The sequence below is a fragment of the Cryptomeria japonica genome, chromosome 8 (assembly GCF_030272615.1).
Source record: "Cryptomeria japonica chromosome 8, Sugi_1.0, whole genome shotgun sequence".
NCBI classification, from domain to species: Eukaryota; Viridiplantae; Streptophyta; class Pinopsida; order Cupressales; family Cupressaceae; genus Cryptomeria; species Cryptomeria japonica.
In genome coordinates, this window is record NC_081412.1 from 159,097,684 (window position 1) to 159,115,181 (window position 17,498).

General features: G+C 35.5%; 1 protein-coding gene across 5 annotated transcripts in view; it reads right to left on the reverse strand.

Moving 5' to 3' along the window:
* The window catches only part of LOC131044817 (probable UDP-3-O-acyl-N-acetylglucosamine deacetylase 1, mitochondrial), a 129,704-nt gene that overhangs the window by 979 nt on the left and 111,227 nt on the right, over nt 1-17,498 (reverse strand). For 2 of the 5 annotated variants that reach the window (XM_057978258.2, XM_057978254.2), the window contains one exon: nt 13,750-13,894. In XM_057978258.2, coding sequence (XP_057834241.2) covers nt 13,750-13,894 — 145 coding nt within the window. Of the gene's footprint in view, nt 1-6,555; nt 6,946-7,124; nt 7,406-8,806; nt 10,278-13,749; nt 13,895-17,498 lie in introns of those variants that run through there. The other 3 variants (XM_057978257.2, XM_057978256.2, XM_057978255.2) reach the window with 3 other exon arrangements.

Below are 17,498 nucleotides of genomic sequence, written 5' to 3' on the forward strand. Positions count from 1 at the left end.
GAATATTCCACTAAACTTTGAACAAGATAATGGTACTGACTATTTTGAACGAAACAAAATGAATCATTAAGTGATGGTTATTGGTGAGTATAAAAAATCAAATGGCCTTATTTCACCTATCATTCTTATCATCGTTGTATAGGCTTGTGTTGAGATTGGTGATGGTGATTTGTCATAATTTGTGTGCTTGACAAAATATTGTTTAAGCAAATAAAAAGGACAAAATTGAGCTTTTTAACATTCATAGAATGAAAGAGTTTTTTTTTCTTCCACCTAGGATTGATTTGAACTTTTGCCTAAATTAAAGCTTATAGTAGAATATTATTTTAATTTTTCATTTTAATAAACCTTTCTTAAAATCCAATTAGATCAAAATGTCAACAAAAGATAGTTAACAACAAAAACTAAATAGGTTTTGGAAATGCCTAAAACCTTTTAAAACCCATCCAACCTACAAAATACCATTTCTCTTCTTTACAATCTACACACCCTTAACTTGAGGATGGTATTTTGAAACAAATCTAAGCAAACCTCTCTTTCTTCTTTGAACAGTCATCCAAGACAGACCATTTTCAAACTCACCCAATCATGGAGGATGGAGTCCTCAACCACCACCTCAACCCGAATCACCTCATATGAAGAGAAAAACGAAGATGTCATATGTTGCATGGAGTGTGCAACCTACGCAAGAGCATGAATCCTCTCATAGTCCACTACCAAGGCAATAGAATCAAACAAAGGAGATACCTAAACTAATTCTAAAGAAGTCCTCATAGGGAACAATAAAATCACTTGGACCATACCAACCCCAACGAAAGCTACCTCAAGAGGACCCTCCAAGGTTGTAGTGTTATCCACCAACGAGCAGGTAGGACAAGAAACCTCATCAACCAAAGACTTTTAAACAACAAAATCAATCTCCAATCAAATGATCAAAGAGGGCACTCCACAATCAAGTAACTGAGCCAACAATCCTATAATGAGAACCAAAATGGATCCGTTCTATTGTTATATATTTGTTTTAAGACAACTATCTATTTTCTTTATTCACCACTTTCCTCATCATGAATGCTTAAAATTGTGTAAATACATGTGAACACTTTTAAAAAATTGAAAACCATTCATAACATTATTTGATTTTTGCACTCATTTTCTCCTTTTGGCTAGAATAATTTATTGCACTCTTAATAAAGAATGTCTTTTAACAATTGGTATATGCCTTAGAGAATGTAATTGTGGTCTTCCTCTAAATTAGATAAATCCTTTAGAAAAGGATTTTACCAGCACTTTGATATGGTCAATATATTTTATTAATATCCATTTAATTTGGAACTATTACCCAACTCAATTATCTTATTTTATGATTATGTCAACTTGGTAGTTACTTGCTAAACATGGACCTATTGTTAATTTTAGGGATAGACTTGATACAGCTTGGCTCATGAATACTTCTATGACAATTATTTTATTTGCCTCAAGACACTTCCATAATAATTGGGCATTATGCTTATATCTACAAGCAAAGCTCCCAAGAATGCAATAGAATGTTATAAAGGCTAATGTCAAGATTCTTATCATAGATGTTTATCCTACTACAACATATAAGAAGTGAAAGTTACCTAAAACTTGTATGCATGTTTGAATATAAAATTTCAAGTTACAAATCTTTGTAATAAATTTAAACTCTTCCCTTGCAACAATCAAACCTTGTGTGAAGAATCATAATTACGGTTAAAGATATCTAAGAGTATAAATTGTTTTATATGTTAACAGATAGGCCTAATGTTGAAGTCATGCATTCAAGAGAAGTAAAATAAGTAAAAGTTCAAACCCAGTGGGGTATGTACATTTCATTGATTACATAGATGTAAAACAATCATATTGTTGAGTTTAAGAGCTAATGTCTTATTTAGCAATGATCATAAAAACTACTTTTACCTTTTAATATACCAAGAGATTCACACCATATATGTAAATCTACCTTATCATAACATTATAAGCAACTTCCTTGAGCATTAAAATCATATCCAGCATAGTTATGTTTGATGATAATTTCAATTCTAACTCTAGCTACATATCTATGGGAGAATCATATATGTTATACATTACAAGATACTAAATAAGTAACCACAAATGAGAGTAGTGCTCACCGGAAATTCATAATCAATGTTTTTTTCCCATATAAATTCTTAAAGATGCTTATGTACTTGTGGGGTCCCTTGCCTTTTGGTGAGTAACAACATATAGTAGATGGTCAAGTCATTTACTTACAAAGAGTTAAAAAAAACCCCAAATTTTTTGGTAAGGAATAAAATTGAACATACTAGATTAAGTAGGGACACATCCCGACTCAACTATACAAAAATTATTGTGCAATGAAAACTTGAAACAACCAAAACAAAGATAGGTTAGCCATTGAGAGAGCACACCATTTATTTCAACCCATTATAAAGCCAAATTCTTACATGATTGATGTTTTGCTTTTTATAAATCTACCTTGTCCACTTCAAATCACCTCTCAAAGTCTAAAACTTGGAAAAGCTACGCTACTACTTTTTTTGAGACACTTATATTACCTTGCATGAGGCTAATATTTTCCTAAGAGTCCCAGCCTCGCCACAACTAGATGTTTACAATTGTTTGGGTGATCTAACAACCACAAATAGTTCCCTTGGCCATAACATCTTCTTATAAAGATCCATTCCTCAAAAAAAAAGAAAAAAGAATAAAGCAATTTTATACCCACAAGCTATAGGATTTCTCACTCACATTGCTTAACCTTAATGCCCTTAGATAATACACAATTTTTAAGGCATTTCAAAATTGACTACAATCTTGGAGGTTTCGTTCCCTTCCTCTTCCACTACTCATCTCTCAAGGACATTTTCAAATCTCGAAAGGAAGGAGAACCAATGAGCAACTACAAATTATGCTCAAATCAGTGATCTTTCTTCCTTGACCACTATCATAACAATTAGGAGAACTTGGAGCAAGGAAAGTAATCTCTAGAAATGCTTTTCTAGAGCCAAATATGAGAGATTTTGCTTTATAAAGTAGAAGTTTGTTTTTCATGCTTTTGAATACATATAACAAGTTAACCAATTAGCTCACTTTATGTTGTATGCTAAATTTCTCCTTGTGAGCTCTAACGTTAGCTTCATATTTCAAAGTAGGTTCTAGTGAATTTTGTTGTTGTATGCTTGTAGCCTGCTTAGTTACACGGTTACACCCACTACACAAAGTAGATTAAATTCCTACTCGTAAGCTCTAACGTTAGCCTCATATTTCAAAGTAGATTAGCACTTCAATTTGTAGCAACATATCCCAACAAACTAGTACAAGTGTCATAGGTTCTAGTGAATTTTGTTGTTGTATGCTTGTAGCCTGCTAAGTTACACGGTTACACCCACTACACAAACATTGATGTTTAAGTCATTTTACTATTTTCCGCCTAAAAAAATGCTTCTTGTACTATAAAATTATCTTATCAAAATAGTTCTTGTTTCATCAAAAAGTATTTTCCAATAGCTTTACAATAATATCACACATTAAAAAATCCAAGCAACATTGAATGATTTGTGACCCTGAGTAGCTAGTCTTCTAGAATAGTTGTATTGTTTTTTTAGCTTTTTACCAATCATGACTAGCATTTTCATATCTTCTAATTTGGATAAGCAAATTTAATGTCATTCTTCACTTTGAGAAGAAAAATTGCATATCTTCTTGCCTAGAGGTTGTTTTGCAACCATTGATTGCAAAACCTTAGTGGATCATTTTTCTTAATCATGCATCTAATACAAAATTTCTCCAAAAGTTACAAGGGAATCCTCATAATCACCAAGTATTAGCATTCTCAAGCAGATCCTTATCATTCATGTTGCACTTTTGAACAAACCCTAGATAACAAGACTACGAGCTAAAATAGGCTAATACAAGAAGTTGTGAGTATTCCAAGAGTTGCTCCTAGAAAACAAACCACGTGAGCAATCATACAATTAATCCCTCAATTGTTCCACCCAACAATATAGATCTGCCTATAGAATCAAGTTTTTTGTTCTAGCTTCCTACACTATCAAGTCAAGTGATGATTCTCATTCACTGCCATTTCTACAATATCCTCACCATCCTAATTATGAGCCATCCCATGTTCCTCAAATGTTAGCCGCATGATCAATAATGAATCTAGAGTTTTAAAAATTAGAATTGCTATACAATAGCTTCACTTTGCACAAGTCTATCTCTCCAATTACAATGCCCTCCTTTTCCTCTATTTAATTAGAAATTATGCAAAACAATAATAAACTCTATATTGACAATTCTTTTCCTCAACAAACTATGAAACTTTACTGTTGGCATCATCTCTTCAATATCTAACATAGGTTCAATTCCTAAGTAAGAAAGACTCCCACTAGTCTCACATTCAATGACTTTGATGATCGGGTTCTATGATATGGATCTAATCCTCACACCACTACAATTGTATTATTTGTGACATTCACATAATCTATGCAAGTAGGCACTTTTAGAACCGAAATATCCATATGTGTATACTTTGGTATTGACAAGCATTTCATTCTCACATATTCCACTCCTAAGTGTTCAAACCAATCTCAATTGACATCTACACTCTCTATTTAGTAACACCCTTATCATTATTTATGGTTTGCATGAACTCCATAACTTGTCAAATTTACTTTCCTCCAACTTATCGTAGAAACTATGAGGTGTTGTTGTCCATCTATTGAAGTTGGGGGCATTTTCCTCAAACAAAGGAGGAAATGATGAGACAATTAAATGTGCTAGCATGTTCTATAGAATATTGCCCTTGGGATAGTGTACCTACATAGCTAATCAATTTGACTTTCCTCCAACTCATCTTGGAAGTTACAGGGTGGTGTTGATCATCTATTGAAGATGGGGGAAATTGTGCAATTTGGCCAGGAGTCTAGGCAAATGGAAACAACAAAGAGCAAATTGCAAGAAGCAAATGAAGAATGTATTGAGTGGACGAAAAATGAATAGGGAGGAGGTACATGTATAGAGGAGACATTGCAAGCCACCTAAGAAGGATTAGTACAACATCCCCCCTTAAGCCTAGCTTAGGTGAGGAGATAAGTGGGTGCCGATATCATAGCCTTATAAGCTACCCAAGTACAATGCACTCATAAAGAAGAGGAGAAAACCCTATGGAAATAAACTCCCCCAAAAATGAGGGTAAAAGATGAGAAGTAGAAAACCCCATGTGAGTAAAAAATCCTTCACATATGAGAGAGAGTAATACAATGCAACCCCCCCCCCCCCCCCCCCCCTCCCCTCAATGTAGAATCTCCTACGATAATGGTAGATGCTTGACAATGAATGCTAAAGCTGATCCAAGCCCCGTGAACAACGTTCCTCCCCTTAGGAAGAGATAACACTAAAAAAGTATGAAAGTTATCTTCTCATTCCTAGAGGGGATATGAGCAAAAAAACTCAGTATGAATGAAGCCCCTAAACTCTACTTAAGTGTCTCCATGTTGATGTCGAAAGATATCCCAAACAAATCAAGTGTTCTAGACCACAACGATGAAGATGGCAATCTAGAATCTGATGAAGACCAATGCAAATCATAATCCAAAGACAATGATAAGTGCTCCAAATGCTACTCAAATGTCTCCACACCAATGTCAAATGGTGACAAAATATTACGTAGAGATGGAACAAGAGGGTTTGAACATGTGCCCATAATAGTGGAAGAAGGTAATGCAACTCCATGGAAGCTATCAAAATAGAGGAGATGAATGTCCTCAATGCTGTCCTCCAAGTTGACAATGTAGGACTCTACAAACAAGGATGCAATGTGTGATCGAAATGTGTCCCAAGTAGCTGTATCTTGAAGATGATGGGTACCCTGCTGCATTGAACCACTGGAATCCAGAGATGGAAATAACAAGAGATGGAGAGTCATCAACTGGAGTGTCATCAACTGCAGATATTTTTGTTGATGCTGGTTCAGATGAATTAGGCAAATTGATGCCATTTGCAATGCAAAGATGTTGCAAGTGATAAAGTTCATAAAGAAGTTTTATATCATCAAGTTGTCTTTGCAAGCAATGATCAATGGCATGCTTTTTCTTCCCACGGTAATCACATTTAACTTTCCATGCATTAGGAGATGTGATTACAACCAACAAAGATTAACACCAAAAATACCCCACTTGATTCACTCTAGAAAACCCTCCCAAATCTGACACTTTATAATGTAGTGCATTACAAATTTACAAAATGCCTTGCAAAAATTACAATTGCAAATTATTTGTTTTTGCGAGTCTGAGGGAGAAATGAAAGAGAAATAAGGGGACATTAGCTATTTGACCATGAATAATGCTCCATCCTACAACATTCAACTTGACAGTCAAACACATGTCAGTGGAAAATACAAAGGCAATTTCCAATTAGGCAAATTCAAATTTCTCCCAATAATTTCAAATGAAATTTCCACCTTTTAAAAGAAATGTTTAAAGGTAATGTTTAAATGAGTGCCTTAAAGCAAATTCAATGGAAGGAAATTTCCAATGCTAACCCTTAGTTGCTGTAAATTTTCCAGAAAATGCCGCCCAAAAGTGAGATTCGTTTGCCACAATGGATGTGCAGGTTTAGGGGAGAATTCAGATGCCAACTAGAAGGAAATGCCAAAAAAAGAAGCAATAATCTGCTTGAACAAGTAAAAATGCCAAAGAAAGCTGGCTAATATCTTTGGTCGAACAAAAAGAAAATGCCAATATCTCTCCTTATGAGCCTAAATCTCCAATCAAATTTCAAAGTTAAAAGCTGAATTCTTTCTTGAAATGGCCTCAACTCTTGTCAAAGCCAAACTTGCACCAAGTTGTAGGTTGTGCACCAATCCTTCCACAACAGAATGGAGGTCGATATGCTACCTTAGCTGTCCAATTTGCTTCACTGTAACTGCAGCTCAATAGCCAAATTTCATAGCAAATATAATAGTGGATTTTGGTGGCTAAAATGTAAATTTATATTGCAGGTTTAGGTGCCACAAAAGAAGCCAAAATTTCTGTAAATTTTAACGCCATACGGCAGGGCCAGCAAAGCAAAAAAAAAACAGTGAAAGTTAAAAGGCATTCTTTACACTTCCACAGTAGACTATACATCAAAGAAAATGCCAAAAGAAACACCTTCCAGTCAATGCAAAAATACAGGCCGATGAAAATAAAAATGGCCACCAAAAGTGTACATTTAAGCCACAAATATAGATGAAAAGGCGCCAACTGAAATGTAAAGTGTGGATCAATGCCTATGAAAATCAACTCGCCACTGTCAAGACACCCTGAGGTCAATGCCAAAAAAGGCTGATCTGCTATCTTCATGCACCCAGAATGCCAGACATTTGCAGGTCGAAGCTCCAAAACTAGAAATTAGCAAAGCTAAAGAACAGATGAATATTGGTACATCTATGAAGATCTTAACAAGATTTGCAAATTTAAACCAAATACCAGATAGATTTGAAATGCAAGGTTTAAATGCTGAAGGATTTGCAAATCCAACTACAAATTTTGCCAAAATATGCACAATTCACAAATATTTTACAGAATTGCAGCAACTTTGCAAATGAACGCAATATTCATACAAATTTCTTCAATATTTAAACATATTTGCAAATACTAATATTTTGCCATGAATATGCAAATATTGTCCACATTTCAAGAAAAAATTGCAAAAATTCTCAGAATTTCAAGAGAATTTGCAAAGATTAATCAAATTCCATCAAATATTTGACAAATCCTGTTGGCAAAGAGTAAACATTTGCAGAATTTCCAAACCTTCTCAAATCTTCATGCCAACTTGCTTACAAATTCGTTTGCATCTCCCTTGCACTAGCATGGCTCTGATACCATGTGAAATTTGGCAAGGAATCTAGGCAAATGGAAACAACAAAGAGAGCAAATTGCAAGAAGCAAATAAAGAATATATTGAGTGGATGAAAAATGAATAGGAAGGAGGTACGTATATAGAGAAGACATTCTACCTACCACCCTACCTACCATGCTAACTAACCATGATGCCATATAGGCAAGCCACCTAAGCACCTAAGTATGATTATACACCAGCAGAAATTTTCTCAAAGCAAGGAAGAAACGGTGTGACAATTAATTGTGCAAGCATGTTTTATTAAAAATTGTCCCTAGGCTAGTGTACTTTATTAAATGTTGTGTAGTTATAATAGGATTAATTTGTATTCTTACACGTACATATCTCAACATACATTTTTGTTCTCTTAGAAGCCTATTTCATCGAGAAGCTTTTGTTGATGTTCAAACCTGCACCCATATACAGAATTGTACCAACATAGGAAACCTCACAAACATGGTACACAATTTGTGAGTCAACCTCTGGGATTTTAGAAGTGAATTCTTCATAGGATCTTCAATGAATTATAATTCTTTGCAAAGAAAAGATAAGGAAACTTGAAATTAAAATTTATCTAAAAGACGAAACGCCAAACTGAAAAAACACTCTTATTTGCACAAAATCTGCAGTCGGGAAACAAAATAAACTTAAATGCAATAATTGAAGGCAGGGATCGCACAATCATTAATTTGCAAAACGTTAATCAATTTCAAAATTGTGAATAAAGGCTACACAGGTAAAAATAAAAGGCAGGGATTAATTTACTGGCAAGAATGAAAATAAGAGCACAATGAAACCAAATGCTTTATTTCATTTACATAATAAATCAACCAGATCTGTAAGAGGCAACATGCATAGCTGCATAAAGGTTATCAAGCTTCCATGATTACAAAATATTGACAACAAAGGACCAATTCACAAAAATGGTAGAGCTTTTGCTAGCTAAATATTGGATAAATGATATTTTCTCCATAAGCCAATTTTTTTCTATAGTTCATTGGAGTCCTCTTGGCTTTATTCCCACTTTTGATTTCTTTCTACATGCAAAAGACCTCCTTTTCTTGCGTGTTCGCCAGCACTCCCTGTTCACTGCACTTTCCATTTTCATGAGCTTTCATTCGTTTCAAGTAGCTTTTATCATTATAGTCTTTGCTATTATGGTTACCTTTCTTAAATGAAGCTTTTACTTCATGGGCCCACATGCCTTATGCCCATATCTTCGTCTTTTAAAATTCTTAATAAAAGCAACTTAGAAGACTTTAATAAAGATACTTATTCTTACATGAGATAAAGAGGGGCTTACAAACTAAATCTTTTCCTTACAAGGCCCACCATCTACCACATAGGATTAGAGGGACCAATGGGACAATTTCTCCAGCCAAGTACATCTGACAACTCCTAAATGGTGAGCCATTGGTTGGAGGGACTGCTGAGCTGATGAAGGTGACCAATAGAACAAGAGTCTTAGAGCTGTACCTTTGACAACATTGAAAACAAGTACCAGCCGTTAGACAAAGCTCCAGACTTGATGGTTGAGATGTTGCTGGGTGTTTGGGTGCCCTTTGTGCTATTTTTTTTCATTCTCTAGCTGTGCAATATTTGGAGACTGCTCAACTCTTCCCCATGGTTGTGTAGATCTTCTCAGGCCATTTTTACAATACATATGCACCATTGTTTGTTCACCCAATGCTTTGCTTGGCTACGTTGGAATTTTGGAACTGTGATCTTGATAAATAATAGCTATGCTATCATCTGCAAATCATACGTGAGTTTGAAGTGATTTTGGCACTGGATATGGATGTTTGTTTATGGTTCGAACCACATTTAACATAGCTTGCAGATTTGTTTATCCTTTGGACTACACCATATTATTTGGAGGTTTCTTCTTTGTTTTGGATGGTGTTTTCCTTTTATGAACCGTTGTTTTCCTTTGTTTTCCTCCTCTATATATGGCGCTTGATGAGCTACAGCCTTTTATCTGGTTCATAAACTACTATATCTCTTGTTAAGTTGCAGCCTACATGCTTTTTGGCTGCATTGGCAATGAATGGTACCATATGTAGTGGCCACCCTTTCTATTACTATTAAGGCACCATAAAATCTTGGTTGCCATAACTTAGAAATGCATGGAGCTTTCTTTCTTAGCTCTTCCTTACCTTAAACAATTATGCCAATATGGCTTTGAATGGCAACAACTGATCACAACATTTCACATAATTAATTTTTTAACTTTAAACTTTAAAAATGTAGCCATTTGAAAAATGGACTACAGTTTCCTCAAAACTTTCTCCATCCAAAAGCTTCCTTTCTCAAAACTTCATTCATCTAGAAGCTTCCTTCCTCTTGAAACTCTCTTGTGCACCATTTGTAATCTATAAATACAAAGATTTTTAGATTTAATAAGAAGCATTTAGTACTTGAGTTGTGAGCAATCTTAACAAAACAAAAGAATCATCGACCATAAATTAGAAGGCAAAGGTATCCCAATAAGCACACCTATCTATTGACTTCTTCATAGATATGAACCAATTGTGTAATAGTCCCTACATATTTGCATCTATTATCAAATATGCCATAGGACATCACTAATTATTTGTAGTGCTATTAACTAGTTTTAAGATATACTCTACAAAACATTGAATAGGATTTCAATATGGCAAGCATGTTAACCATATATTGATAGGGTATATTACCTATTCACCAAAGATGAAATAGGGTCAATAGTGTTCCCATCTTGACATATTTTGTGTGTGGGTATGCAGGTATGTCTACATGTGTGGATGTTTGTGTGTGTGTGTGTGTGCATGACCGTGTGTGTGTGCATGACCATGTGTGTATGTGCACGCATGTGCAAGTGTGCATGTGAATGCTTGGGATTTGAAGTTATTGGTGTGAAGTGGGTTGCTAATTTATTTGCAATGTTTGGAGTTTTAACATTTGTCACTATGTTGCAATTTTACTCATTAAAGAAGTTAGGAATATCCATTGAAATACTTCAAAATCAAGCTAGGATCAACTCCCAAAGAGGATGGTTCATTTTGTGAAGGAAAATTTTACTTTCTTGTCAATACTCATCCAGCAAAAATGCACCTGGTCATTAAAACCACGTAAGCTTTGGTTGTGCCTACCATCTTAGCAAGTCTCTTCAAGTCTCCCTTTTGAGAAAGGGTGCAAGACGTTTCAGACACTAGAAGCTAGAAAACCTAACGTTAACCTCCGTATCACTATTGATTATTGCAAAGATACAAACTCAACACATTTGTAGGAGAAGGATCGTTGTTGAGTCTTCTATCTATGTTATCAACATTCAAGAAGCAGCATTTCAAAACATTAATGAGGGTTTCTCAATTAGATTTACTTCAGATCTTATACTGGTTGGTTTGATAGTGGAGATGATGTTTTATCAAACTTACTACATAATGAATTAAGGAAAGTCTTGAAATGATATAAAATATTTCTCCATAGGATTTTAAATATCTCATGTAATATGGCCCTTTTCCAAAATTTAAAGGTGAACGTTCCTCATGCCTAGACAGTCCAAGGCTGGGATTTACCATCAAGAGGAAGTTCAAAAATATTTTATCCATGGGAGGAAAGAGAATCTCTTTTGAGAAAAGGCTGCTTCTTTTGGAGAAGAAAGAGGATCTGTTTTAGAAAAGGCTGCTTCTTTCGGATGTCCAAAATATTTACTATGATCAGGATGTAATACATATTAAATGCAAACCATCTTTGCTTAGCTAAAAACTGTTTTTCTAGTTCTAGAGTGTACATGTAGTTGCTGGAACTCCTTGTCTTTCAGGTTATTGCAATTGTCTACCTTAGTTCATATCAACTTTCCTATGTGTCTTTCTTGTGTAATGTGGCCCTTTCACAAAATTGAAAGTTGACAGTTCCTCGTGCCTGGACAGTCCAAGGCTGGGATTTACCATCAAGATGAGTTTAAAAATACTTATCCATCAGAGAAAGGAGAATCTCTTCTGAGAAAGGGCTTCTTCTTTTGGATGTTCAAATTTTTTACCATGGTCATTACCGATCCATGCTTAGCTAACAACTATTTTTTTGTAATTCTGGAGTGTACATGTAGCTGCTGCAACTTTTGTGTCTAGTTATTGCAACTGTCTACCTTAGTTCATATCAGTTTTCCCATGTGTCTCTCTTGTATGGTTGACCTAACCTTTTGTTTTCTTCAACCTTTTTTCCCTTGTTTAATGCTACATACTTCTTTTTAGATATTTGAAATCCATACTTATCTATTTGATTGGTAGCTCTTGTTTAACCAAGCATTGTCGCTTTTGTAAGATTTGGTAATCCCAAACCAGGCAACCATGTTTATGACATGCTATACATCAAAATATGATGCTCTCATAAGTAATTGGTTGGAACCTGTAGAGCACTGAAAAAGGGTTGAAATTTATCATATAAGAGTTGGGCAGTTGCTATTGGAGTGGCAGGAAAACACATATTAGATGACCAAAAATCTTTTCTTGGGAATTTAGGATGATTTGAAATGGAGAACCAGCAAAAGCTGGCTAGAAATATTGACTTATATGCACTTCCAGCCTTCAAATTGAATCAAGTCACCTACTGTTGTCTGCTACTAACATAAACAAAACAAAACAGACATACAAAGCAAAAATGGAACAAGTAAAGTTGCCAATGGATGTCAAAGACCTTACGTGATAAAAGCAACCGAGATAAGCTGAAACTGAATGAAAATAGTTTAATTCATTAAAACTACCTTCTACTCTTGGGCACAGAAATCTACCTCCAGAGGAATTTTAAAAGTAAATTCAACAAGGATACAAGGATTGCGGATACAATTGCAATCCTTTTCAAGAGTATCACAAACTCAATTTATAACCAGTCTCGATGTCTATGCAAGGTAATCTATTTTTTTAAGCCTACCACAAAGAGGGAAGAAATCCATGAAGATTGTTTTCATTTTGTGAAGCATATAAACCTGCAATTATCAGGATAGATTTGAGAAGAATACAATTATGGTCTTTTGAAGGCTCCTATACTTCTTTTATTACCCTAAAAAAGGGGGGAATTCCAATCAGATTTTTTTTAGCAACATAAACCTACAATTAGCAGCATAAATCTGAGAAGAATATGACTATGAGCTTTGGAAGGCCCCTTTATTACCCTATCAAGTATCCTCTTCCAAAGGCATCTCATTTTGGCTGAGATAGTAAACCTCATAGGTTCATACAAAAAAATCCTTATTAAGAATTTAATGGAAGTACCCAAGGGGGCCTTAAAGAACACAGTTTTAAACAATCCTCCAACTGCTTAATATAATAATTATCTCAAAATCCATTGAAGATATTGTATTACACATAATCTTATTGCTTCAAAGGTCCCTTTGTCATCTACTTATTACTTTTTACTTCTCAGTTTTTGGTTTATCCTTCCTTATTAAAGCACATCAACCCTTTTACTCTCAATTTCTATTTTTAATACTTATCTACATTGGGTCACGTTCGTCCGTTGTTTGCTTTTATTTTCCAACTATTCCAGACAAAATTGTTTTGACTCTCATCTATCATTCTTTGACCAAGATCTCAATATTGTGCCAATTTCATTAAATATGACAGGTATAAACTTTATCTCTATTTATGTATTGGTAGAATTTCTAACTAAAAAGAAAGTTTTTATCCAATCTAGTTGCTAGCTTAACTTGCACATGCTAAATACTAATATAGTACTAACTACTAAGACATCAAGTTTCCATAAACTAAAGATCAGGGTTCAAAAAAGGATATCAAAGCAGCAGTCAACATATGTGCAATCTTGTGTTTGTAGGTGTCTTAGTGAGCAAATGTATGAAAGAGGGTTACCAACCTTAAAAGCGATTATGTGGGCAATTGGAAGGCCTTGGTGACCGTCTTGAGCACACAGAGAGAGATCTCCAACAAGATCCAAAATTTTATGTCGACATGGTTCATCAGAAAAGCGCAATGGTGGATTCACCCAACCTTTGGTAATACTGCACACAAAAAGGATAACTTAGATTAGCATTATACTTTTCTGATTTTGTACCAAGGACTTGCACAAGTAATTATTTTTACCTTCGCCACTTATTTAGTTGCTTACAAAAAATTTGACAGGATGCACATATATATTCCATGTACGATTGGACCTTAGAAACTATTTGATGTACTTTGAAATACAACATAATAATTTTTGGAGAGACCAATTAGAAAATAATATCATTCTACATAAACACTGCTACATCCAATGACATAAAAAATAAAAATGAGTAACCGCCATGTTAACATTCATGCTACAATGAAGGAAATGGGTAGAAGTTCTATGTTTTGGTTTGGGAAAGGTCATTTTTTTGGGGATACTGGATAGGGTATGGTGTGGAAACAATGTATATAGAATATAAACAAATACAAAAATAATAATATATAACTACTTTTGTGCATAATTCTTAGTGCTATTTTATTATTAAGGAAAATCTTTTGATATTCGGTGTTTGGGCAACTCTAAGCACACTAGGGTTTTTGCAAATGTTTTTGAACCACGACGCTATGCCAGAGGTGAGAATCCTTGGCAAGATTCTTCGACGGCTAAAACCATGGCAAACGGCCTTTGTGCGAGGCGCAAGAGTGAGCTTCCTTCACGGGTCGGGTGTTGGAGAAGGCATTTAGTGATGGGATTCAGACTCGGAGCAGTTGCCCCAACCTCTCCATTGTGCAAGCAAGTCTCTAGCAGTGCTTCTTGGAGAGGAAATAAGGAAAAAGTGGCAGCGAACAAAGGGTATTTGTTGAAAATAAATAGCCAGTTCGGATTATACTTGATTAAATTTTAATTAATTTTTAATGTTGCCTAGTGGCAATTAAAATTTAATAACTTAAAGCCATTACAATAATGTAACTTGTAATCATATGAGACTGGTCCTATTAGGGTGTAACATGCTAAGGCAACATGTAAGTTGTGATGACATGATGGGTCAAGACCTATTCATGTAACTTGTAAACAGAATTCGAATTTATTGTATTTTGGCGCCAAGTTTATTATAGCCAACTAAGGAAAATAAGTTACTTGTATCTCCTATATAAACAAGGCGATGTAATCCATTCTACACAACAATTATGCATTCATCCAATTCAGCAATCCGATCTGCAAGCAATTCAAGACATAACGAATATACATTGAGGGCCCGCCATTATACTCTAGGGTCAGCGAACTCACCTTGGAGAATAGCAAATTCATTCTAGCTGTGTGAATCCAGTCAAGGGTGGCGATTATCATCAGATTGAAGGACAAGTCAAATTCTGATCAGAATTCAAGATTCAGATAAGTTAGTTTGTTCATGCCCTAAGTGGGCGAATTTGTACTTGGCTATCCCTTGACATTAATATAATCTGATCTGAATCTTATTGTTGGGGTTTTCCTCCAAGAGGGAGGTTTTCCCAAGGTACTAATGTGTTGTTCTTGTGTTGTTTTTTGTACTATTATGTGTTGCATTTCTAGTTTCAATTATTTACCTTCTGTCTGATCACTAAAATTAACATGGTATCAGAGCTTGGTTCGTAAATAGTTGTGATCAGATTTGTCAATCTTTTATTGTCTTTCAGTCTAACCTATTATTCAAAGCTTAGACTGCATCGCTTCTTCTCTTGGGGCTGAAGACAAGTTGGAAGGTTCTGCAAATTACACCTCTTGGAAGGTTTGTATGATGATGGCCTTGAATGATCTTTCTGAATACGTTAGCAAGGATGCTAAAGAACCTACTGATGAAAAAGAAAAGGAAGAATGGAAGAAGAACTTTCAAGCTCAAAGGTTGATCATTGATTCTGTCAAGGACCATATTGTGTCATCTATCTCCACGATGAAGTCTGCTAGAGAGATGTTCAACACATTGGAGAAGATGTATGAAGTCAACAACACTAGCCGCATTCTTGCCTTGAGGAATCAGCTCTCCCACATCAGATTGGAGAAAGGGGAATCTATCACTTCCTACTTCATGAGAATGACTGATTTAAAGGATCAACTTTCAGCAGTAGGGAAGGAAGTTGAAGACAGTGATCTTACCTTGACTGCCTCAACAGTCTTCCTCCAACTTGGGAACCATTCATTCAAGGAATCAGTGCGAGGATTGAGCTTGCCAAGTTTGAACAGTTGAGGGGAGATTGCATCCAAGAAGAATCTCGGTTGGCTGCCAAGGGGGCAATTAGGAACTCTCGTGGAGGAGATCATCACATGCTTGCAGCCCAATCAGTCAAGAAGAAAGGTGGAAATTGGAAGAAGGGCAACTTCAAGAGGAATAGAGATTTCAAACCTTCAGCAAGTCATGATTCAAGGAAGAAGCCAAGAGACCTCTCACGCATTCGCTGCTTCAGGTGTGACAAGTCTGGTCACTATGCGAAGGAATGTCAAAATCAGCTCAAGCAAGCAGAAGCGAATCTCAATGAGGTTGCACAACAGAAGAACAATGAAGACTTCCTCTTCATCTCTGCCTTGTCAAGCAATGTACCAATTGACTGCAACACATGGTTGATCGACAGCGGCGCATCTAGACACATCACAGGCTACCAAGAGCATCTTTCAGACTTGATAGAGAAAGAATCCAATCTTCATGTGGTAATTGGTGATAATGCTCAATATTCGGTAAGAGGTTTCGGTACTACTTCATTAAATTTACATTCTTGTATCTCTCTACATCTCAGTGATATTTTATTTGTGTCTAGAATTAAAAGGAATCTTATCTCCATTTCTGCACTAGAAGATAAGGGTTATCAATTAGCATTTTCTGAGGGTAGAGTACTTGCGTGGCCTAAGAAATCTAGTTTTAAATCTGCTCGTGTCATTGGTAATAGATATGATAGCTTATACAAGCTTTCAGCCAAACCTGTTCAAGCTCTCATTCATGAGGCTCCTGAGATCAGCGAACTATGGCACAAGAGGCTTGGACATTTACACTTCCAAGCACTTCCCTCACTTAAGAAGATGGTCAAAGGTATGCCTAAACTTAGTCAATTTCATGATGATACTTGCAAAGGATGTGCTTTAGGTAAGAACACTAAAAGTCCATTTTATAAAAGTGAAAGTAGAGCTAAAGAAAAATTAGCACTTGTTCATTCTAATTTATGTGGACCTATGTCTGTTGCTTCACCTAATGGATGCCTATACTATGTTATATTCATAGATGATTTCTCTAGAAAGACTTGGATTTACTTTCTGAAAACTAAAGAATCCGATGAAGTATTAAGTAGGTTCAAAGAATTTAAGGCTTTAGTTGAAAATCTATCCGGAGAAAGAATTAAAGTGTTAAGATCTGATAATGGAGGTGAATACACCTCAAGTAGCTTTCATTACTTTTGTGTAGAGACAGGAATTAAGAGGGAGTTTTGTGTTCCCTACAATCCTCAACAAAATGGGGTGCCTGAAAGGAAGAATAGATCCATTGTCGAAGCAGCTAAAGCAATGATTCATGATCAGGATCTACAAACCTTCTTGTGGGCTGAGGCATCTAAGATTGCAGCATATATTCAGAATAGATGCCCTCATCGTGTGTTGAAGAACATGACTCTTGAAGAAGCCTTCACTGGAGTCAAACCTGATATCAACCACCTAAGGAT